Source organism: Ambystoma mexicanum, chromosome 11 (assembly GCF_040938575.1).
Source record: "Ambystoma mexicanum isolate Mex_15411 chromosome 11, UKY_AmexF1_1, whole genome shotgun sequence".
NCBI lineage: Eukaryota > Metazoa > Chordata > Amphibia > Caudata > Ambystomatidae > Ambystoma > Ambystoma mexicanum.
This window is the reverse complement of record NC_090934.1, coordinates 192017838-192044160: the sequence shown is the minus strand read 5'-3', so window position 1 is coordinate 192044160 and position 26323 is coordinate 192017838. Positions and strand designations below refer to the sequence as shown.

General features: G+C 46.6%; 1 protein-coding gene across 1 annotated transcript in view; it reads left to right on the top strand.

Moving 5' to 3' along the window:
* SLC30A2 (solute carrier family 30 member 2) overlaps positions 1 to 26323 on the top strand; it is a 94558-nt gene that overhangs the window by 14012 nt on the left and 54223 nt on the right. Inside the window, exons 3-4 of the mRNA XM_069622803.1 lie at positions 14590 to 14736; positions 23931 to 24084. Of these exons, the coding sequence (XP_069478904.1) occupies positions 14590 to 14736; positions 23931 to 24084 (301 nt within the window). The remainder of the gene's footprint in view (positions 1 to 14589; positions 14737 to 23930; positions 24085 to 26323) is intronic.

The following is a 26323-nucleotide window of genomic DNA, read 5'->3' as shown; positions in this document are numbered from 1 at the left end:
TCAGAATGAGATGCAGAAATTCTCCTCAGTTTCCGAGTCGGATAACTTTGAAACGGAGCCGATACTCCAGTGTCGGCTCTGTTTCAAATGTACACGATTTCCTGCATGCCCCTCGGGATTGATTTCCAGTATCAGCACTACCACTGACACACTTTCATGGTTAGGGAACTATTCCACAGAAGACATCATTTTTCCAGTTGTATGAGGAATCCTGAAGAGAGGTTGCTAGATCCTGAAGAAGGTCGGATTAATTAGAGGACCCAGGCGGGTCCAAGATTGACCGAAACATATAGATCCCAGAGAGAGGGAGTAAAACCCACTCTATGAACATTGGAAAGTGTATTTAGATACAAGAAACAGTGATATGAACAGGATTGTTTGTTCTTTTGTGAGAATAGATGTCATAATTTCTTTGTAAAAAAAAAAAGTCTTTGTTTCTATTGAGTTGTTTTAGTGTATGAATGGTTGTATGAAAGAAGAGATGTTGATGTCATAGAATTTGAGCTGTGGAAATATGTTCTGATTTTTTTTTTTTCTTTTCATAACAACATTTATTGGTCTTGCAGGATAAAGTGTTACATGCAACAATGTAATATATCACATCTTAAACATTTAATTAGTGCCTTTGTAGTCCGATGTGGGTTGGAGGATGGAGGAAATGGTGGGCAGATTCTGGATGTGGCTCTAGAGTGGGAGAGTTCTGGGAACCTGTTCCCTCAGTTCCGGTATGTTCGGGGAGTGGTCGGGAATTAGTAGAGAGGGCTGCATTGGAGCCATCTAGTAAGTGGAGGTCTCCTGGTGAGGGTTGGGTATTTGGCCGCATAGTCCAAGAATGGGTCCCATATATTCAGGGTTCTGTTTAGGGAGTCCGAGCGGATTGCCGAGATCTTTTCTGCTACTGCAATCTCCCAGCATTTGGCCCACCATAGGGCGATCGAGGGGCCATTTTTGTCTTTCCATAATCGAGCCATAGCTATCTTTGCAGCTAGTAGCAGGTGGTTGCAAAGACTGGAGATGTGGCCTGAGATTGGGAAAGCTCCATCGCCGGATTCGCCCAGAAGAACAATTCCTGGGTCCCAGGGGATGGAGAGGCCAGAGATTTCTTTAATTGTTTCAGGACTTCCATCCAGTATGTTTTTGCCTTTGGGCAACTCCAGACTAGGTGATAGAGAGATCCGGGGGTTTGGCATCCTCGCCAGCATGTGGCGGGAAAGTCCGGGTTGGCTTTGTGGATTTGGGTGGGGGTGATGTAATATCTGTAGCATAGCTTATAGCCTCCTTCCTTGTTCGTGACGCATTGTGAGCTTTTATGCAGTCTGGACCAGATTTGCTCCCAGCTCTCCGCTGTTATCTCCCGGCCGATATCCTTTTCCCAATCCGTCATATATTTTTATTTCTTTGCTGGGTCCGTTCTTTCCAGGAGCCGGTATATGGTGGATATTTTCCCCTTGTTGGTCGGGGATGTTAATGTGAGCTCCAGGGCTGATGGTTCTCTCGAGCATTTGTCCCGGGTTCTTCTGTGTGAGATCCAGTGTCTAATTTGTGAGTATCGGAATCTTTCCCGTTCCCCCACTCCAAATTTTGATTTGCATCTCTCGAAGGTGATGGGCAGGCCTTCTTCAATAAAATCGCTAGTTTTTGCGAGGCCCCCCGCTATCCAGGCGTGAAAATCTCGGGGTGGGTTTCCGGGGGTAAACTCCGGGTTGTTCCAGATGGGTGACATGGTCCTAGGGGGCTGCAATGTCCCCATTTCCGAGCTGCGGATTTCCAGCATTGGGTTGTGTTGGTCGTGGCCGATAGTGGCCCGGAGTTGGCTTGGGCTTTTAGTATTTGGGTGTGGGAGATCATGTAGGGGGACCGGGCACCAGGATTCCTCAATTTGGCGCCATAGCGGGGGGTCTGCTTCCTGCACCCAAGCGAATGCGTGTGATAGATGAGCTGCTAGCGAGTATCTGGCTAGGTCAGGGACACCCATTCCTCCTAGAGGTTTGCCTTTCGTCATGATTCGTTTGTTGATCCTGGGCCTCTTCCCTCCCCAGACAAATTCCAGTAGATTCTTCTGTAGTGCCCGTATGGCTGGGGGTGGGATTTGTAGTGGTAGGGCTGCGCAATGGTATATCCATCTGGGGATTAGGTTCATTTTTACAGCTGAAATTCGTCCGAACCATGAGATTTCTTGTTGTTTCCACCTTTTGAGATCATTGTGCAGGGAGCTGAGTAATTGTGGGATGTTCTTTGAATATAGTCGCCTTGGGTTTTCGGTGATCTGGACTCCGAGGTATCCTATGGCGTCTTTGGCCCAGGGAATTGGTGAGAGCGGTGAGAGGGCGGCCTCGTCCAGGTGGGTCAGATTAACGGGTAATGCTGAGGATTTGGTTAAGTTGACTTTAAATCCTGACATGGTGCCAAACTCCTATTTCTTTCCAAAGTGTCCCTAGAGAGGCCGCCAGGTCTGTGATGGTTAACGGCACGTCGTCGGCATAGAGTGCGATTTTTATACTCGTGGTTGCCCGCTTGGATTCCTTTTATGGTTTCCTTTCGTCTGATTCTAGCGGCAAAAGGCTCCATGGATAGAGCAAAGATCGGGGGCGAGAGCGGGCAGCCTTGTCTGGTGCCTCTTGTGATGTGGATATGTTCGGACCTTGTGCCATTAACACAGAGTTGTGTGGTGGGAATTTGATAATTAGCCATGACCCATGCTGTGAAGTTGGGGCCGAAGCGTTGAAGGACCTCATGGATGTATCCCCAGTCCACTCGATCAAAGGCTTTGTGCGCGTCTAATGAGATTACCGCCATTTTTGTTTTGGATTTGTGAGCGCCTTCAATTAGGTTTAGTACTCGCCGAATGTTGTCATGTGTCCCTCTGCCAGGGATAAATCCTGTTTGGTCCCGGTCGATTAGGCTAGGAAGAGTTGGGCTCAGTCTTCTGGCTAGTACCTTGGCAAAGATCTTCCCGTCATTGTTTAGGAGTGAGATGGGCCGGTAGGAATCTGGGAGTTCGGGGTCTTTTCCGGGTTTATGTAGCAGGATTGTAATTGATTCGGCCATGGATTTAGTGACGGTTTTCGTGGATAGGAAGGAGTTGAATAATGCGGATAATTGTGGGGCCAGAACTCTGGCGAATTTTTTATAGAAGGCTGCGGTTAGCCCATCTGGGCCTGGGGCGGAGGGTTTGAGGGCTTTGATGGCTTCAATAATTTCTTCTATTTCAATGGGAGCCTCCAGGTGTTCCAGCTGTGTGGGGTTGCGGGGCGGAAGTGCGCTCAGGTATTCTGGTAGCTCATTTAGTGTTAGTGGGTCACTGGACATTATAGATGTGTGGTATCTCAGGAGTTCGTTAATTTTCTCCGTTTGGGAGAAGAGGAGATTTCCGTTTTCCCCTCGCAGTTTAAGTATGTTGTTCCGGTTACGGAGTGCCCTCAGCTTTTGTGCCAAAATCCTGTTTGCTTTGTTTCCTTTGGCGTAGTAAAATTGTTTTGTGTACGCCAGGGATTTGGCTGTCCGGTCGGCACAGTGCATTTCCAAGGCAGTTTTCGCCTTTCTCAGGGCCCGTTCGGTTTTTCTTGAGTATTGAGTTTTTAGCTGTGATTCGTGGAGGGATACTTCTTTTTCTAGTTTGGAGTAGGCAATGTTTGAGATCCTTCGCTGTTCAGCTCCGGCTCCTATTAGAACCCCCCCTGACCACCGCTTTCATTGCGTCCCAGATTGTACTGATATGGGATGATTGTGTGGTGTTCTCTTCAAAGTAATTTATCAGTGCGTCCTCAACTTCGGCTCTTATGCCGATATCTAGAAGGAGTGCTTCGTTCAGTTTCCAGTACCTTTTGAGGGGGGATTTCTGGCCTGAGATGGCTAGGTTTACAGATATCGGGGAGTGGTCGGAGACCATGCGTGTGTGGATTTCAGTATCAGTGACACATGGGAGCAGGACGCCGGGGATATGGTCTGATTTAAGAACATTAATAGGAGTTAAAAATACATTAAAAAAATATATATTTTTCTATTACAAGAATTGTTTCTGTAATTGTGGAAGCATTGCCTCTAGCCTCACGTATATCTAGGTCCATTGTCTATTTTCTCTCAAAGTTGGGGTCATTACATCTTCAGCTAGAGATTGTGATGCCATTTTATTCCTTGATGGCGCTTGGTGAAGCTGGTTTTTTTTTTACAAAAACTATCAAGTATATCCTGACACCTAATATTTATTCTAGATTCTATAACAAGGCCTTTAAGTTCCTTTAGAACTGAGAAAAGTTCTTTGGATTTAATGGAAGCATTTTCAGTTCTCTTATAAAGAAATAGTTGTTTAGCTTCTAGTGTAGAATCCTTATTTCTTATCAGCTGCTTTATTGGCTGCTAGAGTGATAGGAGAGGGGTGGTTACGCCCCTGGCGTTCACATTTCTTTTGTTTTTCTTCACGGAAATTAGCTCATGAGAAAAACAATATATGCTTTGTGTTTTTTTTTTTTTGACCGGCCGAGAGGGTGCAAGAATGTCAAAAGCAATTCTTCCAATGACAATGGTGGTATTAGAGGTTGAATAGTTGTTTGGAAGGCCTTGGCTGTATTATTTTTATATTGCGCATTTCACTGGTGGCATTTGTTTTGTTAAGAGCCTTGTCAAGTTCTAATGATATGTCAAAATGTATTGGAGAATGATCTGACCATGGACATAGTTCTACATTCTTCAGAGAGGAATTAATATCCTTAGTGAATACCCAATCAAGCGGATTTCCTGCCTTGTGGATTGGTTTATCCACTATTTGTGAAAGACCTAGGGAGGATAGTGTTTGTAGAAGAGATTGTACCTCAATATCTTGCTGGTTCTTAGCCCAGAGGTTAAAATCTCCTAACATAACAGTAGCCCTGTTATTTTTAAATGAGCCTCCAATGAGTGCCAGTAACTGTTCCTCAAAGAGAGGGGTGTCTCGTGGTGGCCTGTATATAATTATTATACTCCGTGAGTGCATTGCATCAACATTGAGTTTGTTGTATTGCTTCGCATAAGTCCAATTGAGAAGGTGTTGACACATAGAAATCAAATGAAGTTCTAAAAATCATTGCAACTCCTCCACCATGTCTGATTTGCGGTCCGAGTGTAGGCATTTATAGCCTTTGCGTGTAGCGAGTGCTATGGCATGTAGTGCTGTATCATGAAGCCAGGTATCGGTTAGTATAAGGAGATCAGAATTATTTTCCACAATACTATCACTAATCTCCACTGCGTGCATTACCATAGAGCGTGTGTTCAGGAGACCAGATTTAACAGTGGTTTCCTTATTAGATGGTATTAATATATTTTGTATTGTCAAGACATTTTTTCCACAATTTGGTAGTGGTATACTAATTTCGACTTTGGGGAGTGCAATATTTGCATTTTCCTCCTGTATAGTATACAATAGAGGAGAGTCTGGCTTATCCTGAATTGTAACTAAGGCTGGATCACAGTCTTGGTTAGCATATTTAGCTTCATCTGCTAGAAGTCGTAAACGTGTTCTACGATTTCTCTGTATTGAGGATACAAGGTCACAGTGAGTGGATCCATATGTATACATGATGGGTCTTCTAAAAAGATATTATGTACAGCTCAAAAACAGATAATAGAAAGTAGAGTTAGCCTGACGCGGAATTATGTACTGGCGCGAAACTACAATGATTCTGGGTAATGTAGTTCGCGAACAGTAGATTAGCATGGAAGCCCAGCAGAATGCAAGTGCTTACTACAAACTAAGTATAAACCGCACTATAGCAGAGGAGTGAGTTACACAGATATTTCTAACAGTCTAAAAGGTATAAAAAAGTAAAGTAGATTTTCTAAGCTTGCTAAAATCAATTAGAAAAAGAATACAAATAACACATATGGCAGCAGCGGTCTAACACTAAGCAAATTCAATGAAATCCAGCAATATTTATTTATGTATTTGATAATATGCATTCAGCCAACAAAGGCTTCACATATAAAGCAATACAACAGCATAAGTGTCCAATTAAGAAGTATCATACATAGTAAAAACACACCCTTAAATTACAACAAAACAGCTAAAAGGGCTATTAGTAAAAAACACGGTCAGACAACTGTTTCAGCGTATGCAGACAATGTTCATAAACATACATTGCATGGAACATTAGGTTAGCATAATTTCCTTTTATCATTTTTTCCCATAAAACATTCACATTTTCAAGGTCACAGGAATTGTTGTAGGCCTTCAAATATTTTAACCTTAAGCAATATGTGTGTCATGCATCTGTTCCTTGCCCTGGAGCCCTCTCTAAAACAAGCTATCACACAGACTACAGTTTTGGCTTGTGTGTAGGTATTAGACAGACATTTGCCAGGCAATTGCATCATATGCCCAGGTACGCCCACCTATTTCCAGCTGTTCCCATCTCATGGTCAGGTGGTACACTTAAGGCAGTGCCTGGCAAATGACTTTCCCATGCCTACTCAAAAGCCCACGCTGCTGGCTTTGCCAATACCTGTATGTTTCAGTAATTGAAAGTGTACATGCCCAGATGTGAGTAATTTGCTGGTTACGCCTATGGAATCAAGCTGCTCTGCCCTGTTAGCCCAACAAGGCCCTACCTGAACCTGTCCAGGCTAGGATGATGCATATAAGCCACTTTCAGATCTTCTTACAAAACAAACTTACCAGTGGGGTTCAATCATAATATAATGCGTCTTTGTGTGTTGGTGGAAGCCTAACCTGTTGTAAAGATTGGAGGGGGGTGCCTGTACTTCTGCTCTCTATTTGGAAGAGGAGAGGCACAGAGGGCCCCAGCCAAGATACTCTATGTGGTAGCTATGGTCGAGCAATCAAGGCCTAGCTTCTCAGGAGGTGATGTGAGCTGGTTCTTAAGTACAGTGTAGTTTCCACGCACCCACAAAGGAATGTCCACACACTGTATCGGTTAAAACAGTCTTTATATAATTAATATTCAAAGGTATATACAATATCACGATAACTCACTTTGTGCTCCAGAAAATCAACAATGGTAAATATATACAGTTCTAAAGTGGTACCACAACGATTATTGGATCTCATTAAAGTGTATCAACTATACGGTCAAAATGTCACCCAGATCAATAAAAGGGAAACCAGCAGTAGAGAGGAAGGAAAGCAAGATGGTTGAACAATTGGCAGAATACTGGTCACTACCGTTAAACACAGCTCTGTGTAGAGATCCCCACCCCCAACCTGGGCAGCCTGTAGAATAAAGATAAAGCCCAGTCAATAAATTGTTCACACTAGACTTCCCAATAGTTCTGCAACCCCAAAGTACCTGGTGTTGTAGCGTTCCTCGTCGGGGGATCAACAGCCCTACTTGAATGTCCTCCCTTTAAGGCAGTAGTCACTGGTCGTCGAACGTCTGACGGAGAACAGGTTGAGCTACGACGGTGAAGTGGCCGCTTTGTTAGTAGCGGTGCTCGTTGACGGGGGAAGCGTAAACGTCCTGCAAGGAAGAGGCTTGCGGGGCACCTTGGTGTCGATGGTTCTGGACCGCAAAGAGTTTGAAGAACTGTGGCCCAGCAAGGGCGTCAATTTGTCGGCGTCTCTGTGGTCTTTAGGTGGCGGGAAACCCACTGGCTGATGCTCCTCGGTGCGTCGACTGTCAGGCCTTCTCCAGCAGGATACAGCAGCGACGATGCGGACTAGCGTCCTTGGATTCGAATTAAGTTCTTGGGCAAATGGGAGCACAGCAGCTCCAGTCGGCGACGGCGGTCATCGACAGTGGCGGACAACAGTCCGGGCGCTTCTCCTTGTAATTCTGCGGCGGTCCCCGTCTCGGGTCAGCAGCCTGTCAAAGGTCTGTCTACCAGGGAGCTTTGGCAAAGATCTGCTGGTGCACGATGGTCCCTCGTAGCTCGGGAAGAGGGCGCCTTACCAGCTCCTCTCTGGGTCAGTCCTTGGAGGCACAGCAGCTTTCAGATTGTGAAGGAGAGCAACAGCAATTCTTCTCGTCCAGCAGGGCTTCAACGTCAAGCTTCAGTTACTCCAGTTAACTCGTCCTAGTGGACTTCAGCTTCTGAACACAATTCCTAGCAGTGAGAGGTCCCCAGATATACTGTTGATCTCAAGCATCCAATCACGACTAAGGGCATTCAGGCAGCCAATCGGGCACAAGGTGCATTCAGGCCATTCACTTCTCTCCAGACACTCACAAGTTATGTGTATTGGGACAAGTAACAAGCAATTCAACACCCCAAACTGCATTCATACCGGTTTCGGGCAGGGCTGTCTGTCATTGTGTCAAACATCAGATACTAGACACCCACAACACAGAATGCGTATTCGTCACACACTTCATTCACCCAGGTCCCCACCTACAGGCGTAGCCACAACATACGGTCGTTGGGAAGGCTCCAGCCAGTCTGGTCAGAACTTCTCCACACTACCGTATATGGAACTTCCACCCAACAGCCAGTCGGGGGCAAGGGACAGAATCAGGGCTTCCCGGGACTTCGGGAAGATCAAGGTAACGGGCGATGGAAGGCAAGAGGCCATGGGTGCCATTTTGTCTCCATCAGGAATCTTCCAATGACAGGGCCTGGGCATCCCAAAATGGAGGACGCTCAGTGAACCAGTCAATTCAGCACGTAGCTGCCACCAGCCTGTACCCTGCTCTGTGGGTCGTACGCAGGTACCCAAAAACATACACTAGGGGCACAGGGTTGCACCCCTACCCATGGGTGCCATAAGGGTATCCCATGGGTCTGTTCACCAAACCAAGAGAGCTGCACCGCCAGGAGTCCCACATGAACTCCTGCGTGGAAAACACGACGGAACACACGATAAAAAGCAGTAAAGGACAAGGATATGGAGGCCCTGTCCCTCCGATGCATTTCCAGCATCACACCTGTCCTGCCAGAAACCTTTAGGATTCAAACTGAGAAGTACTGACTGGATAACCTCATACAGTGGGTATCTATTAACAGAGTTAGTATGCAAACAGACAAGATCATGTTTATCGTGGGCCGTGTTATAAGGTATTATCTGCTGGGTTCTGGCTGTTTAGACAGTGCTAGAAACGAAAATGATGTATTATGAGATTCCACCAGTTACATGGGGCCAGGGAGCAGGACTAGAATGTGTTCCCATCCCCCAATAAACACTTTCCTCTCAAAGATTAATCATGAATACCTAGTAAATTAACATAGGAGCGTTTCCTTCAGTGGTGCTGGTGAAGTATAAAAGGGGCAGATCTTCAAAACTAAAAAGCGGTGTTTACAGATTACCTGGAAAAAGTGCAGATTTAACAGTTGGACAAGGGACACATGCCCATGTGGCCCCACTACTCTGCCTCTCTACCCTGAATGACAAAACAGCCAGGGTTGCACAGGCCCTCCCAGTGAGGGCTTATCGTTTAATATGTCGCAGCAGCAGATTCCTTAGAACGGGAAGTGATTAGAGATGGGGTGGGTGGTAAGGTAGCTGTCAGTGACCATTGCTGTGGCATGTTTTTCTTAAAAGTATACTGTTAATTGAGTAATTACAGATTGTGGGCTACAGAACAATGACCTTGTCGTGTTTTTCATTTCACTTTGTGTATTTATTTTTTTTGTGTGTAATTTGCATGCTGGTACTTGTAGGCTTCCTTTCCATTTGTTCAAGTCCAGCCGAGTGGAATAAGTGGCATTAAAAGCATTTACTGACACTTTTTCTGTTGCAGGATTTTGTATGATTTTGTTAGTCAAAGTTGGAGAGCAGAGCAGACTTTAAATGTTTGCCTGATCTTAAAGGTCCCCCTGTCAAATCCAATTTTGTTTTCTACCATCATTTATTTTTATGCTGGTGGAAAACCAATGGATTTCTGTGAAAACCACCTGATCGTTACGCCTGGTAAAAGCATGCAGATTCCAAAGGAATTAATTGTACATGGCTCCCCACAATTGTTAATCGGAGGAGGGATTCACTTTTCCAAACATGTAATAGAAATGTGAAGAGCAAAGGCCATTTTGCCTCCGTTTTACGGTTCCAGTGCCTGGTGGGAACATTTTATATTGCTTTGCAGGGGCCTTTTTGCAGACATGTGCAAAGAGTTATCCCCTTTGTGAAATATAGGACTCAAAATGACACCTTTGCTCTTTTTCATCTACATGTTTCTTTAGGGATGTATACATTGTCAAGTTGATTTATCATGTCACTTGTACATTTTTAAAGTAATATGTATAAAATATAGTGTTTTAAAATGTATTCAAAACCAAACTTCAACACGTATTTGTACAACTTGAGCAGAGAAGTGTGATAAAGTACCAAACTTTAAGGCTATGCTCAAATTCTGGCTTTGCTACTTAACCAAAGTTTATGATCCTGGGTAAATCATTTAATCTCACTGCAGTACCTGCCAAAATGAGGAACGCCCGCGTACAACCTATTAAAAAAACAGTCTCCCACATGATTTAATAGATGGGCAGGGTCTGCCAAGGAGAGACACACACGCACACACCCCCCCCCCGTCTTGGAAAACATAAGCTGTATTTATTAAACAAAATGTGACATTCAACAGCAAATCAAAGCAAACATGACGTCCTGGACCATTTTGTATTAACCGTATGTACCAGACAATGGCCGCCTCCTCCATGACCTGCCCCACCTGGAGCAAGACCTGGAGTCTGGAAACCCCTTATTCTTCACCATTTGCCCCCTGATCCTGCCCCACCTACCCTAGCTCTCATTTGCATGCTAGCACTGCCTCACACCCTAAACCCAAATTGTGCTGCTAAAATGCAACAAAAAAATACAATTTTGTGATTCAAAATGTAATTTTGTGAGAAATAAAATGTCCTATTCCTTGCGTCATTATTCTGGAGGGGCAGGGGATAACTTTCACAAGTTGGCAGGATCACTATCGCCTCCTCCATTGCCTGCTGGAGTAGCCACAGAGTTCAAGGAGGCATTGTTGTATGTACATCATCTGAGGACTGGAAGCCTCGTTGCTCACCCCTCAGAGGAGGACAAGGCATTTTCCTCGGTTCACCTCAGCCAGGCCAAGAAGGCATGGTAGGGGTAGGTGGGAGTGGTGGTAGTTGGGAATGGTGGTTAGCGGGAGCTGATGGAAGGTGAAGTGTGAAGGAGCAGTGAATGGAATAGAAATGGGAGAGCAGATGGGAAGATAAGGGGAAAATTGATGTTGCCATACTATTTTGCTTGCTTCTCTTTCTCTCTATACTGTTTTTATAGCTCCTTTTATAGCATTATGCTGAACAAAGATACTGTTCTTAGGGCATAATTAACTGGGACTTACCCCTCGGGCTGTTGTTCAGGGGGGGTCTGCCTGGGAAAAGCCTTCCTTATGGAGAAGGGGGTGTAGATGGACGCTGCAGTGAATAGGGAATGGAAGATCAACGTACTGTGGGAGTTTATGGAGGGCAACAATGGAGCGGATGGAAGAGGGGAGCAGAAGACTTTTTTTTTTTTTTTAGGGCTACTGGAGAGCATGTGTTTATGGAATGGATGAGCAGCAGATGGAGGGGGAGAACAGATTCCCAGTTTAACAAATCGAGTAATCCTGGGCAAGTCATTTTGTCAGCGAAAAACACTTAAACACAGAACATTTGATGCACTTGTAACAGCCATGAACTACCACCCTAAGCTCCACCCCCATGCCTAGCCTACGAAGGGCCCTCAGTCAATTTTGGCAATGAAGCCCTTTGCCTTAAACATAACTGCGTGCAATCCTGACAAGCGTCCTGATCATACATTCAAGTAGTCTTGGGGGTGAGCAGAGGCGTTGCTAGGGAGGGTGCTGTGCTACCTCCCCACCTGTTTCGCCCCCATTCCCTGCCAAGCCTTTTAGTTGTAGCCCTGGATAGGGCTACAAACACAAGGCTAGCTATCCCAGTGTCCCGACCTTAGCAAAACCCTGGATCTTTTCCAGACCTAGCAACCTCGTCCCTGGTCCTAACAACCTGGGTTTGAATCCAGGAATCTGCACCTTTTAGAGCAGACCACCAGACTAAACCAGTTGATTGTTGCGAATGCATTTTTCCAGATCTGGGGAAAAACAAATCTGCTGTAGCATGGATATGGTAAATCTGGCTCGATGTGTTTAGGGTGCTCCTACACCCTCCAGATGAAGATTGGGGCCCCCTGGTTACAAAACTGGCTCTCACAGAAGAAAATTCCTAGAGCCGTGCCTGATGGAACTTTTTTTCCACGTGTTCATTGTCCTAAGCTGCAAAATGCACACCTTCCCATGGTAATTGTTTCGGCTTTTGCAAAGTCACACTTTAGGCATCAGTCACATGTAATGGAAAAAAAGCCTCTGGTTTTTGGCCTTATCATTTCAGCACAGGGCTCATTTATAATTTTTTATCTTCTGACAACACTGTTTGGGTATGTGGCAGTGTTGAAACGTACATGCTGCTGTTTTCTCTGACGGCCCACACTGTGAGTGTGCAATGTTATGTACTTCTCAGTCAGCCAAATGCAGTTTCCTTTTGTCTTGGGGCTAAAACTACCCCACAAAATGTTTTTTCTGCTTTGAATTCCAAAGTCAGCTGGTGTTTGCAAACCAATTTGAAAAGGGACTTGCAGCAAAAAATATTGCCACTACAGCAGGAAGATGTGCTTGAGTGCCTAAATTGCAGACTTGTTCCAATCTTAGCTTCACCCCTTAAGAAAAAATGTGTGCTCTTGGGCGAATTATTTTATTTTACTATGCCATAACTGGCAAAATTAGAAGTCTCCTCAAGCGATTCAGCTCACACTGTCCCCTGTTCAAAAAGTCTCCTTCATGATGTTGCCCCATATACAGCAGTGCCTGTTCATATATTGGGAATCCCAAAGTTGGCCCTTTAGCTTGCTACATCTTTTAATGTCCCTTCCCATGACCCCCCCCCTCAAGTATCACTCATCCTGTGACCTAATTTAATGTCACTACATATGCAAATTGGGATAAGGGGCATTTCTTTATGTTAAGGGGCCCAGCATATACTAGGACCAGCCCTGTCGAGGGCCTTGGAAATCCTAGAGCCAGCCCCGCTACTACCTATGCTGTACCTCTTCCGTGTGTAGGGAGGTTTGAAAAGCTGCACGCTCATAGTTTTTGTTAAGGTGAAACAAGCTTACACTGTTGCATCCTCTACTACAGCCTTTGTATGGGTATGGAGTCTTATTTATCCTCTTGTCGGCAGGGGTGGACTAGGAACCAAGAGGCCCTTTCCCTATGAGAACGTTTGGAAATACCACACAGAAGAGGCCTAGGGTGCAGAGGCCTACTGGGAAATCTCCAGAGTTCCCTAATGGCCAGTCCAGCCCTGCCTGTCAGCATCTGAGTGATTCCTTTTGAGCCTTTCCCTCTCGTGCGTAGGGGATTCTGACAGTGACAAGAGTCGAAGTAGTTTGTCGGATGCTGCAGATCAGAGAATGTGTGCTCGGTGGGTATGGGCACGGGAAACCTCCACCTCTTGGGGCTGCTATGCCCTCTGATAACTGGGTTTATCCGCCAGAGGCGGCTCCACCGATTCCTTCGCACCCATACACCAGGGTTTCAGAGCGCGACGAGGCAAGGGAGGGGAAACTAGGGAGAACAAATCAATGATCTTACTAGGCCCAGTGTCATTGAGACTGCAAGTGCAGGGGAGAGGGAAGGGGGAAAGTGCAAGGGGAAGGAGGGGGATTGGGAAGTGCTGAACACGTGATAGGATAACGGGTAGCGCGGCCGGCAGGTGATAGTGCCGAATAAGGTGTAGACAACAGATGTCCGGTGAAAGTGCTGGAAGGCGACTGTAGGGTTGCAGATACAGACCCAAGTGCTGGGGTTGTGAGGAGGCAGTGTGGGTAGGACAAGGATCTGAAACCAAAATCTGAATGTAGACAGGTGCCCGGTGCCAAAGCAGACCGATTAGCAGGGGAGAGGAAGAGCAGAGGCAGAGGAAGAGCGGAGGCAGAGGCAAAGACGAAGGTCTTGAGGTGCTTCCGGAACCGAAGATGGTTCTCAAGTTTCAGAGAGGCTGTTCCAGAGGGAGGCCCCAGCTGAGGAAAGGGATCTACCCCTCCCCCCCCCCCCCAACGCGTTGCTTGGAGAAGCTACTGATTGTGAGGGAGTTGGAGGTGAAGGAGCAAAGAGCTCCAGTAGGAATGTATTTACAGAGGGAGAGTTGAAGGTATTGTGGACCAGGTGCCAGAAAGCCTTGTGGACAATGCAAAGGCACTTGAATTTAATCCTTGCAGCCACTGGGAGCCAATGAAGAGATTTCAGGGCTGGAGAGATGCGATCCCAGGGATTGAGACCAAGGACAAGTCTCGCAGTCCTGTTCTGGATGAGCTGCAAAGGATGGAGAGTAATTACAGGCAAATTTAGAAAGAGGCTGTTGCAATAGTCTAGCCTAGAGAGAAGCAGAGCTCTGGAGACGGTGAGCTTCTGGGGGAAGGAGAGGAAAGGAAGAATACCTCTGAGGGTTCTTCAAGGACAGACTGGTGGGGAGGGGGTTGGGGCTAGAGTCCTCTAACGCAAGATCCAGTCCGAAAAACAAAGTGGTGGAGACTCGAACATACGAATTGAATGTGGTGTCACCAGAAATTAGCATATCAATGTACCCTAGACTTGAGCCCTGCTGCACCCTCACTTCTGTTTTAATTTTCCTCAGGAGGTTATCTAGCTCACAGTTTGGCGATTATGACGGATGCGGCTCACCTGCTTACGGACTTTGCCAGCATGATGATCAGTCTCTTCGCGCTCTGGGTGTCCTCGCGGCCGGCAACCAAGACTATGAACTTCGGCTGGCACCGAGCAGGTGAGATCCATGTGTGTAATCTGTGCAGCCCCCCCTCATGCTGTAGGATCAGCAGGACGGTGGGTGTCATGTACAGGTTCATAGGCAGGGTTGTGTGTACTTGGCAAGGGTGTGTGTGTGCGCGTGTGTGTGGTGGTCAAGACGTGTACAGCTATCCTACCAAAACATCGAATACCATAATTTCGAATCCCATAACATGGGATTTTTTAAAACTCATTTCACCACAATATAGGTTGGGGGCAAGAGAGGGGGCTTTGTTTCGGGTAATAAGGTGGGGCGGAAGTGTGTGGGGGGTCTCCCCCCACATTAGATTGCAGAAAAATGCAATGTTTTGGAATTCGAAAAAAAAATCTTGCAATAGCAGATTTCCCGTGTGTGCTAGTAAAAGGGCCGTGTGTCACCTTTGTGGTGGGGAAGGGAATGACATGACGTTTATGTATTCGGATGTTGAAGTTGAGTGCCTTGGAATGTAGCAGCTTAAGATCATTAAGGCGGGTGTTCACTGCATTGTGCTTGGACTGGAGTGGAGAAGCATTTTAACCCATTAATAAATTAAAAGTCCCTGTTTCATTAAAGGAGATTGGGCACCTTCTTTGATATGACTAAATGTCTGGAAGTTGGTCATGACACAGCCTACAGATTCTAAACCCAAACTTTGGTGCCAGTGGTTCTTGGTGGATCAACGTGGAAGTATTGGAAAGTTTTGTTGCAGTTGTTCTCGGTAGACCAAGCCGGATCACTGGCAAGTCAAGGTCTTGGTTCAGTGATTCTCAGCAGATGAAGCTGGGGCATTGGCAATTCAAGGTTTGGTTTGCAGTGGCTCTGGGCAGATGCAGCTGGAGCATTGACAAATCAAGGTTTGGTTGCAGTGGCTCTGGGCAGATGCAGCTGGAGCATTGGAAATTCATGGTTTGGTTGCAGTGGCTCTGGGCAGGTGCAACTGGAGCATTGGCAAATCAAGGTTTGTTGCAGTGGCTCTGGGCAGATGCAGCTGGAGCATTGGAAATTCATGGTTTGGTTTGCAGTGGCTCTGGGCAGATGTAGCTGGAGCATTGGAAATTCATGGTTTGGTTGCAGTGGCTCTGGGCAGATGTAGCTGGAGCATTGGAAATTCATGGTTTGGTTTGCAGTGGCTCTGGGCAGATGTAGCTGGAGCATTGGAAATTCAAGGTTTGGTTGCAGTGGCTCTGGGGAGATGCAGCTGGAGCATTGAATTGATTGTTTATTTGTTTAGCGCCTATACATAGTGTTTCAAAGCGCTTCAAGGAGGGAGGGAACATGGGAGAAAAGAAAAACATTCTAAACAAGTCCTCACAACAGATCAGAATGTGAAAAAATAAAATATCAAACATAACAGTACAAGTGCATGGAAACCATAAGGGAGAGGCAGGGGAGGAAAAAAGGAGGACAATACTAGCAGTAGCATTACTATGCCTGACGACAATTGTTGCAGTGCAAGAGTGATGAGAGCGAGGGGGGAGGGAGTAGGGGTTTCGGAAAGGAAGGGATAAGGTTAGGGAAAAACAAGTGACCATCTAGAAAAGGTTGACGAGTGTTCAAGATAGTACGGGGGGAGATAGACGGGTTATTAGCAATGGTCAAAAGGACAGACAATAAAAGTAAGTTCTGAGCGAAAAAAGAAGAGGGGGGGATGGGCAGAAGGCTGCAAAAACAGGCAGCCATGGCTTACTATGCCTAACAGCAATTGGGGTAGTGCCAGAATTTGACAGAGGAGGAAGGGGTGAAGGAGAAAAAGGAGAACAGGGGGGGCAAGGGGTAAGGCAGGAAGTGTTGAGAGGGGGAAGGAGATGATCCTGAAGGATATCTTGGTGTTAACAGGACCACCTCCATCCTTCCCGAACTAAATTAAAACCAGCTAAAATCCATGCAGACCTTGATGTCATGAAGGCTTTGTGAATGTACAGTCAAACAGGTTTCAGTTGAGCAGTAACTTATGCCGAGTGGTAAAATATACAAGGTGTGTGTTAAATATTGAAAATACACACGTGCAAATAGTTGGGAAATGTCGTGGAGCTCATTCCCTGCTGACTTCATCCCCTAGATCGCTCAGATTCCAATACAAAATAGTGGCAGGGCAAGTCTGACTGGTTTTCCTAAAGTAGATGGTGATCTATAGTTGTAGTTCTGTGTGTCTGGTCTTTTCTTTCATACCATCTGTTCCCTTCCGTACATATCTCGCCACCTCTTGTGCCATCTGTCAAAACTCCACCTCTGCCCACACCTCACCTTGACCCGTGTCCTTGTGCACACACAACATATCTCTCCCTTTTTTTTGTCACTGCGCCCCTATTCTTCCAGCTCATTGGGACTGCTCGCAACCCACCCTTCTGGGGCCCCTCTCCTCTTGGTCCTCACCTGTGCCGATGTCCGTGGCCCGCAGGGAAATTCAAGGTTTGGTTGCAGTGGCTCTGGGTAGATGCCAGTGGAGCAATGGAAATTCAAGGTTTGGTTGCAGTGGCTCTGGGTAGGTGCCAGTGGAGCAATGGAATATCAAGCAGCCTGTTTGGTTACATGGGAGCTGGCTAGGCTTCGCCTCAGCAGAATGGAGAGAACAACATTCGGATCAATGAACACAAACTGTTACAAATGCAAAAATAAAATCCAAGAAGTACTCTTTAAAGTGCTAAAGGATTCCCAGATTAAGAGGTCAATCTGAACAAAGAAACTATCTGTAGCAGCAAAAACATGCACAGTCCTCTCTTGAATGAGGAGTGTAGTACTGGTCAAACCTGCTTTAGCGGTCTTGTCAGTAGTGAAGTACATTTGGTGCAGATAAGGCAGGATTTAATTTTGTTTAAAACACGGACCTAGCTCGAAAGCAGCGGAGCGCTCCCTGTGTGGGGAGCCAGTGCATTGCTGGCGATATAGCAATACAGAGTTTTGCGGCCTGTGTCCCCTTTGGGATTTGTCCTTGGTCAGGTGTTGTAATCTTAGCAGATGGTTCCCCCAGTCCCTCAACCAGGGACATCTGCAGAATTGGGTCTTTCGATAATGGGTGCCTCGTTGAGACCTTCCAGAAAAGAAATCCCACAAGTGTGCACCCATGTTCAGGGACTTGCAAGATAGTGTCTTGGCATTCTCTGCAATCCAGCCCATCGTACCTCGAACAAAACCAACAATAATCACAAGTAAAAGTCCACTGGGGACCACTGCTCTCGCTCTAGGTTCAGGAGTTGAGATCCAAGTGTTACAGGTGCAGAATGTTCAAATGTTAGTCTGGATTTTGTGGCTCCGATCTGTTGGTGACGTAGCAGTTATGGAGATCTCCAGACTTAGCTCAGAAGGAAGAACATCTGCTTTTACTCTCATGACATTGGAGCACTGCCCCCACCTCTCTATCTAGCCCCCTGCCATGAGGCTACAGATGCAGTGAACGATTTAAGTGACGCTGCACACGGGGTCTTCAGGCATGATCACCCCGGACTTTATGAATTGCTTGTCGCGCTTCATGCTGGATTACGGCCTCTAAGGGCAGGACCGGGTATCAAACATTTCATCTCAGCAAGACGAGTGTCTTCCTACTGGCCTATCCTCCCTAGGCCCTGGTCCGGGCCCCAGATGAGGGTGCACTGTGAGGTGCACAGCACCAGACTGAGCAAGATCTGGACAAAGCAAGTCGCCTATTCAGATGGTGGATTCCGGCTACTTCTGTACAGCCCATCAAGACCCAGGAGGATGACCTTGTTGATGCAGGACTCTGAACTGGTTAGACCCACCACCAGTACAAGGGAGGCACTGTGCAGGGTGCTCCCCCGACTCTAGAAGGGCAGAGCTTTGCCTTACCGTAGTTGACTTGGATTGCGGTTGCCCCAGTAGCAGTCTTGCAGTGTCCCTCTGCAGCCTCTCGTGGTCCGGGGTCCCTCTGCAGCCTCTCGTGGTCCGGGGTCCCTCTGCAGCCTCTCGTGCTCCAGGGTCCCTCTGCAGCCTCTCGTGCTCCAGGGTCCCTCTGCAGCCTCTCGTGCTCCAGGGTCCCTCTGCAGCCTCTCGTGCTCCAGGGTTCCTCCGCAGCCTCTCGTGCTTCGTGCTCCAGGGTCCCTCCGCAGCCTTTCGTGCTTCATGCTTCAGGGTCCCCCTGCAGCCTCTCATGCCTGCGAGTGCCCCAAGGATCTTGTGTGTCACCCACACTCTATCATTTTTACTAAACCACTCTTTGATGTACTTGATTATCTGGGTGTCTCCTACACCAACTATGCTGACGACACCCAGATACTCATTCCCATCACTGGCGACTCTTTAGTTGACACCAAGGCCTTGAACAACGTTTATCTGGTCATCCAGGCCTGGATGGCCCAACACGAACTATGCCTCGATGACGATAAGAAGGAGCTCCTCTTATTGGGCTCCTCGCAACGTCTCAGCAAACTAGATCCGTCCTACCAGTCACTTACCATCGATGGAAATACCATCAAAGTCTCTAAAGATACAAAAATATTAGGTGACAACCTTGACGCCACCCTATCCTTGTCTCGGCAAACAAATGCAGTCAGATCAGCCTCTGCTTACACATGTAAACTTATCGCAGCTGCTAGACTGTTTCTGACCACTCCGAACAGCGTCACTTTAGATAGAACGCTCATTATGTCTAAAATTGACTATTGTAGTGCCCTCTCCTTAGGGACTAGCCAAGGGAATCTGAATAAACGACAAATCACCCAGAACAATGCCATTAGGGCAGCCCTAAACATTCCAAGAAACCACCACATTTCTGAATCTAGAACTAACCTACACTGGTTATCTGTCAAGCAGAGAATTTCTTTGAAAACACTTACCCTCACGCACAAATGCGTTGCCAACAAGGCTACCCCCTACCTCTGCAACCGGCTTTCCCTCCATTCCTCCACTCGACCTCAAAGAACGGCCCAGACCCATAGCCTATCTATTCCTAGGTTCAAACTCCAAAAAATGGGGGTGGGGGGGCACGAGCTTCCCTGTTCTAGCCTCCAAACTGTGGAACTCCCTCTTGGTCACCATCAGATCCGAAGACTCTTAACACCTTGAAGTTGAAAACGAAATCATGCTCACTGTACACTCTTTCTCATGCCTCACCTGCGAACGTCTTTGTAATTCATGCATATATCTATGCCTGCATACTATTCGTGTATATAACTTTGTATGTATATAAGATATTATGTATATCTGCACAAGTTGCGCCCGGATGCCCGTGGGCTGGATGGTGCGCGTTATAAATAAACAAAATACAAATACAAATGCTTCGTGCTCCACGGTCCCCCTGCAGCCTCTCATGCTTCGCGCTCCAGGGTCCCCCTGCAGCCTCTCATGCTTCGTGCTCCAGAGTCCCCCTGCAGCCTCTCATGCTTCGTGCTCCAGGGTCCCCCTGCAGCCTCTCGTGCTCCAGGGTCCCCCTGCAGCATCTCATGCTCCGTATCTTTGGCCTCCAGTGCTAGAGTGAATAATGGCTCTACACCCTTTCTAAATGTATACGCGATCCTGGGCTAGGGGCCCCTCGGCCCACCTATTGGGGGACCCGAAGCATTCAAACCTCGGGCAGCAGTCCAATCATGGCCGACCAGCTTCGTTACAGCTGTGACCTCGCAGGGGGTCCTGCAGGTGTATTGGGGCTGCCTGTAACCGCATGTACAGCCTGAACCAGACCCGTGCGCATGGAGAGCCCATCCTGCTCCTGCCCCACTGGGTGTGTCCATGTAAGGGACTCCTGCTCTGGAGTAAAATGGCGGAAAGGACAGTGGAGAACAAAGACGGTGCTTAAGCAAAGTGATCGGTGATTTTGAGCACTGTAATGCACACAAAGGTTCCATCCAGGCGGGCAAAAATAAAATGTGCAGTGCACCCAAAAAATGTTAAAACGAAGATAGCACGCCACCATCCTCCTTGTGCTTCCTTTTGCTATTGGAAAACCAACCATATTGCAAAGGGATGGGGAGAACGAGGTTTCCCTGCACTTCTCTCCGGGGGCAGTAGTAGTGCTACCCTAGACTTAAACGGGGTATAATATCCCCATACACTGGTGGTCGTGATTGCTGACCAGTGTCCCAAAACCAAATGAGCTGAGCTTATACAGACTTTCCTCCAAAAACTCAGGTTACTGTCAGAAAGCAGCAGCTAGGCTGGTGGTCCCCTTGACGCAGCAAAACCTGTTCCTAACACGTCCTGTATGTTTCTCCGGTTTTACATTGAAATACCGAAAAAAAATCAAAGACAAAAATAAAAAAATGTATTTGTTCAAATTTCGGGAAATAGTGTGTGTTTTTATTTTTTATTTATTTTTTGGGATTGTACTTTACATTTTTTTGATGCCGGGGGAGAGATCAAACCCTGCCCCCTTGCTCGCCCCAATCCCCATCTATTGACTGTTAAAAAAAAGGGGCAACATATTCGGTTTTTGGGATTAGCTTTTTCTCCAGCCCTACTAAATGACAATGGGGTCCTGGCCCTGTTACTGGCCGGTGCACTGCATGCACGGGGCGGTCTGTTTTGCTTATTAACGCCACACAGTAAAGCAAGGAGCCCGTTATTCTAACCGATACTTTACACTGCATTAGTTCAGGTCTCGCCTGGGAGACCCGTTTGTCCTGTTCGGCGGTTGGGAGTGCTTTGAGGATGTGTTGCTCCTCTTCAAGAACGGGCGCTTTGGCTTTAGTACCGGGCGGACACACCCAGGACTCCCCGAAGGCATCCAAGTAAAAGGCCACTAGATGCTGCGGCCACTCCCAGCCAGCGAGAGCCACCATATCTCCGTCTAGACAGTTTTTTTGTTTCGTTTGTTTTTATAAAAAAAAAATATATTATCGGGGATGCTGACTGTTATTTAGTGTGGGTGGGACCTCCTGCCATGACCCCGAGTAATAATGCCTACCTTAACACTAAAAATGCCATAAAACCACCTCTTACAACCTGAGCCTCCCCCCATTTAGAGCCGTTGAGTCACTCCTGTCCAATGAACTGAGTGACGCATGACCTCTCCGGCCGCCTCTTTGGATACGGTTTGCCCTGGGCTCTTTCTACTCTTTCCACACAGGTTCCCGCCGCCGTGACCCGTGGACTCCTCTGTATTGTTGGTGGAACCTGTGGGCGGCATGAATTCCATGGCCGCCATGAGGCGAGCGTGGGGACTAATGTTGCCCCAAGTAAAGCGTAAGTGACCTTTTGGGGTGACTCCGCCCCCTCCGCCTATGAGAACCGGTGTGATTTGTGACCCCATTGTGTCCCCTCCAGCAGCTCCCTGCAAGCCATTTTAGGAGTAACGGCCCTGGCACAGAGCATGTTCTGTGTTGTGATGCATCCACTACCATTCAAGTCTGGAATCCGGTCTGGCAGCATACCCTGGTTTGAGCTGCAACCAGAAAAGAGAAACACGAAATGGCTGTTCATTGCGAGGGTGACGCCTTTCTGTAAACTCACATCCGTACAAAGAAAGAGACTGCCGACTGGTACTGCTTTCATTCGAGTAGATGCATTATCAGGGACGCAGCGGAAGCATCAGTAATTATGTAGCCATCTCTTACTGGAAATTACAGCTGATCACCATTACTGCACCCGGGGAGAGGTAGTTGCCTTCCTTCTTGGTTAATGTCGGTTCTGTACTACACATGCAGCAATTAAGGATTTAATGAACACTTTTGAAACTGTAACGCACCCCGCCCTGAAGAAGGATTGTTGTCTAATCCGAAACGTGTCGGCACACATGATTGATATGAGTGTGTTCAGGAAGTTCTGAGCAGATAGACTTATACTGCTCAGGTTAATCAAACCAATGTGGTCTCTGTGTTTAGCCACATATGAATTCTTTCTTCAATTGAAAATGTTATATTGTGTAATTTTTTGAGTACATTTTTGTGATTGTGGGGACTGTTATTTAGCTCCAAATACTGTCATTTTTCTTAAACTGTTAATGCACTATTTCTTTTTGGACTACCCACGCTATTTAGTAATGGTGTGGATGCTAACTTGAATGTTTTTTTTGTACAATTTATAGAAACAAAACCTTTATCTGTTCAAACCCTGTTTTGTCTCAGTTTTGTGGTGCCTTGCTGAAGACGAGTAGGACGACAGAGGCACAATACACCTTGTTGGTTATATGAATTTTGTACTAAGTAAACGGTTGACTGCATTATAATAAACTCAGATTGTTGACCCTTATGACCCAAAACCTCTCCAGTGTGGAGTGGAATTGGACTCACGAGGTTTTAAAAAATAATATTTGGGACGGAGTCCCGTCAAAGAGTGCAGCATAGGGCTTTCGGCTGGCAACGGCTGGTGTGTGTCTGGTGCTTCTTTTTAAATGAATCCCGAGTGGCCTTGAGATTCTCCCTGCTGCACCTGAAATCTATGAAATATAGGTAGAATCACGATCAAACCCAAACCTAATGATCGTAAATTGCATTTTTGATACAGTTGTGCCTTCCACCCTACACTTTGTTTAGCATACCTGGGATAGACATGCTGGGTGGTTCCTGCACACTATAGTAACTTCCCAGTGCTGGACATGCAGCTTCGGTCCTGCACTCCCTGCTGCCTGAACCGCAAACTGGAAAGAGACTGCACCTATCCTTGAGTGCATGGAACTGCAGCTGCGGCAGTCCTGCATCTGTACAATTCCTTGGAGAGATAGGCTGCTTATTCTAGATCTTTATTTCTGTATTGGAGCATGTATGTGCCTGCAGAGCGGTTCCTACATTTCCACTGTTTGTATGGTGAATAGCCAGCTGGGTACGGCAGGTCGGATGGCCCCTGAATCTCCAGTGTCTGCTTGGTACCATACTCCAGAGGTGCAACTTGGTGGTCTCTGTGTTTGGTTGGCAGCCTTCGAGGGACTCGATCAGAAGCCTGCAATATTTGGATGTCTTTATCCTTAGAACTACAACTCCCATCAGCCTAAGGCAGCATAATCAATGCTGAGGCATTATTAGAGTTGTACTCCAAACGTTTGAGGAGGCGCATGTTACTGGACTAAATGAACATATGTTGCAATTCCCAAAGTATGCCTGCATGTGGTACTAGGTTTGTTGTTCCGTGACTGTTCTAGATTGTGGGGCAGTTATGTTGTGCTAATGGACTCCACATGCCAGCTGAAAGGAATAGCTTGATGGGGGGGCAATGGATTACCTGTGCTGTACCCAGGCACACCAGTTACATGTAGACCTTTTAGCATCCTAATGAAGTTCTGTCCTCACTGGGGGACTTCTCTCTTCCAGAGATCCTGGGGGCCCTCCTCTCGGTCCTGTCCATCTGGGTGGTGACTGGGGTCTTGGTTTACCTGGCAGTGGAGCGGCTGATCTCCGGCGACTATGAGATTGAAGGGGGCGTTATGCTGATCACCTCTGCCTGTGCTGTGGCTGTAAACATCATGTAAGTGTCTGGCTCCCAGCTTGGAGGTGCCTTGCCATTTTATGCTATGGGGTTTTATGTAGCGCATCGCTGCCATTTTCATGGTTTCTTAGCACTTTGATTTGAGATCCAAAAACATTTCTGCGCAATATTTGCGGCACCAAAAACTGGTGTTTCTCTGAGAAAATCTCATATGCACAATACAATAGTCACGAGGCAACCCTGTCGTGACACGGGTGCGCAGTAACTTAAACAAAAATGTCATGTAAAACTTGCCTCTGCCTGGATGGTTCTGGTGTAATGAATGACTGACTGTCAATACACAAATGGATTCAATAATTGGTAATTACAAAGGATTTTTATTGGAATGACTTAAAGGGATAGTCCAGTAAAAAATGTTATTTTAAAAATAGATGGGCAACATTAAAAAAAAAAATACTAGCACTTTTTTTTTTTTTAAAACTTCCTATGTAAAATTTTGAGCTATTCAAGCTCAAAATCCGCAAAAGCAAGCACATGGGCGCATCCATTTTGTGAAATGGATGCCCGCCTGTGCTGGCTTTTGCGGCACTAATGAAGGAAAAGCCAGCCAGCTGTAGTAAACAAAAGCTACCGCAGGGTGGCTTTTCCTTCATTGGTGCTGTACGCAGAGGACGGGGACAGGAGACCAGAGCAGGAAAGCTGCAGCTGAATCTCAGTAAGTGCTATTTATTTTAAAAAAACAAAATAAGCACTAGCTGCGTTTTTTTTTTCTAAGTTTTCCGGGCTGGAGGAGCCCGGAAAACTTAGAAATAAAACCGCAGCTTTAAAAACATTGTATTTATGTTTGCGGTCACTTTTGAAGCGACCGCAAACATAAATACAACGTTGTGTTTGAAAACGCTGCGGTTTTTCTCTCCGAGTTTCTCAGGCTCCTCCGGATGGTGGTAGCCGGAGCATAAGGCTTCTCTTTAGAAATGTGTGGTTTGGTCAGTAAGTTAACAAAATAATTCAGCATGTCTTCAAAACCCAACATGAGGGTTATCACAATGGTAGAAATGTAAAAATAAAAATCTTCTGCTGCATCTCAAGACAGTAAAAAAATGCAACCGTACTTGCTCACCGCAAGCTGGTGATAAGGAAGGCAATTGATGGAGGGGGTACAGGCATGCAGCTCAAACATGGTTGATCCTGTGGCACTGTTGACAAAATAATTCCACAAGGCCGGTTTTTGGTGTATGATGCATGTCGACCCCACCTAAAGGTTTGCCCCAACAAAGGGCACAAACCTTCCTTTGAAAGCCCTTCATGCAAATCGTCACACCATGGTGCAGGAAAGTGGTACCGGGCAAAGTGAACCTCAATGCTGTGTCCTCTGGAACTCTCCAGGAGTTGCATTGATAGCATCTGAGCAGTTGCTTGTGGCAGATTTCAATGTATTTTCCGTGGAATGCTTCACTTTTGCTGGGGATGGTTGTCGGGCTGACTCCCAAGACTGGCTGTGTGGTGCTTGGCCAAAGTGAGTTACGCAAGCGTGGGCTTCTGTAGATTGCGCCGGGTCTTGGTGTTTGCTGTAGTCCATGCAGAGAAATGATGCGAGTGAGTTCCAAAGGGTGGATGGAATTTAGTTAAGTGAGCAAGGCCCCAATGTTCTTGTTCTTCTTCACAGGAAGGTTGGCAACATTTTCTGACCCCGTAGCCATGCATGTGTGCTCACTTCTTCCCTCTTGTGTCCCCCTTTAGTTCCCTGGTTGATGTACATTCCCTAAACGTCCACTTTTCAGACAGTTACTACTTTCTGAACAAGGTTGTGCCTGGCCGTTTAACTTGTTGCTAACCCGAGAGCTCCACCTGAGCACCTTGTCATTCTGCATCGGTACCCTGCTGGTGCCCCTTCAGATCTGTACAATGCCTGATATCCCGCAATTTCATCCGTTGGGGATGTCTGATTTAATATATTTTTTTCATCTTTAAAGCGCCTTACACCCAGAGGCATCAAGGCGCTGTTACAAACCAATTACACATCCACAAATCAATCATCAGGAAAGTTCATGGGCAGATTATGCACCCAAAATATGTAGTTATGCAAATAGGGACGTTTTTTGGGATCTCCTGATGGTCTAGAAAGATTTCTCTGCTCTCGGGGACAGAGGGGAGTGAGTTCCACTGTTTTGCTGAAAAGGTTGGAAAGCTGGCACCCCAGCTTTAGCTCGTTGGTAGCTCAGTTGCAGTAGCCTGTTGTGGGATGCTCTGCATGGTCTGTTAGACTGATCTCTGGTGA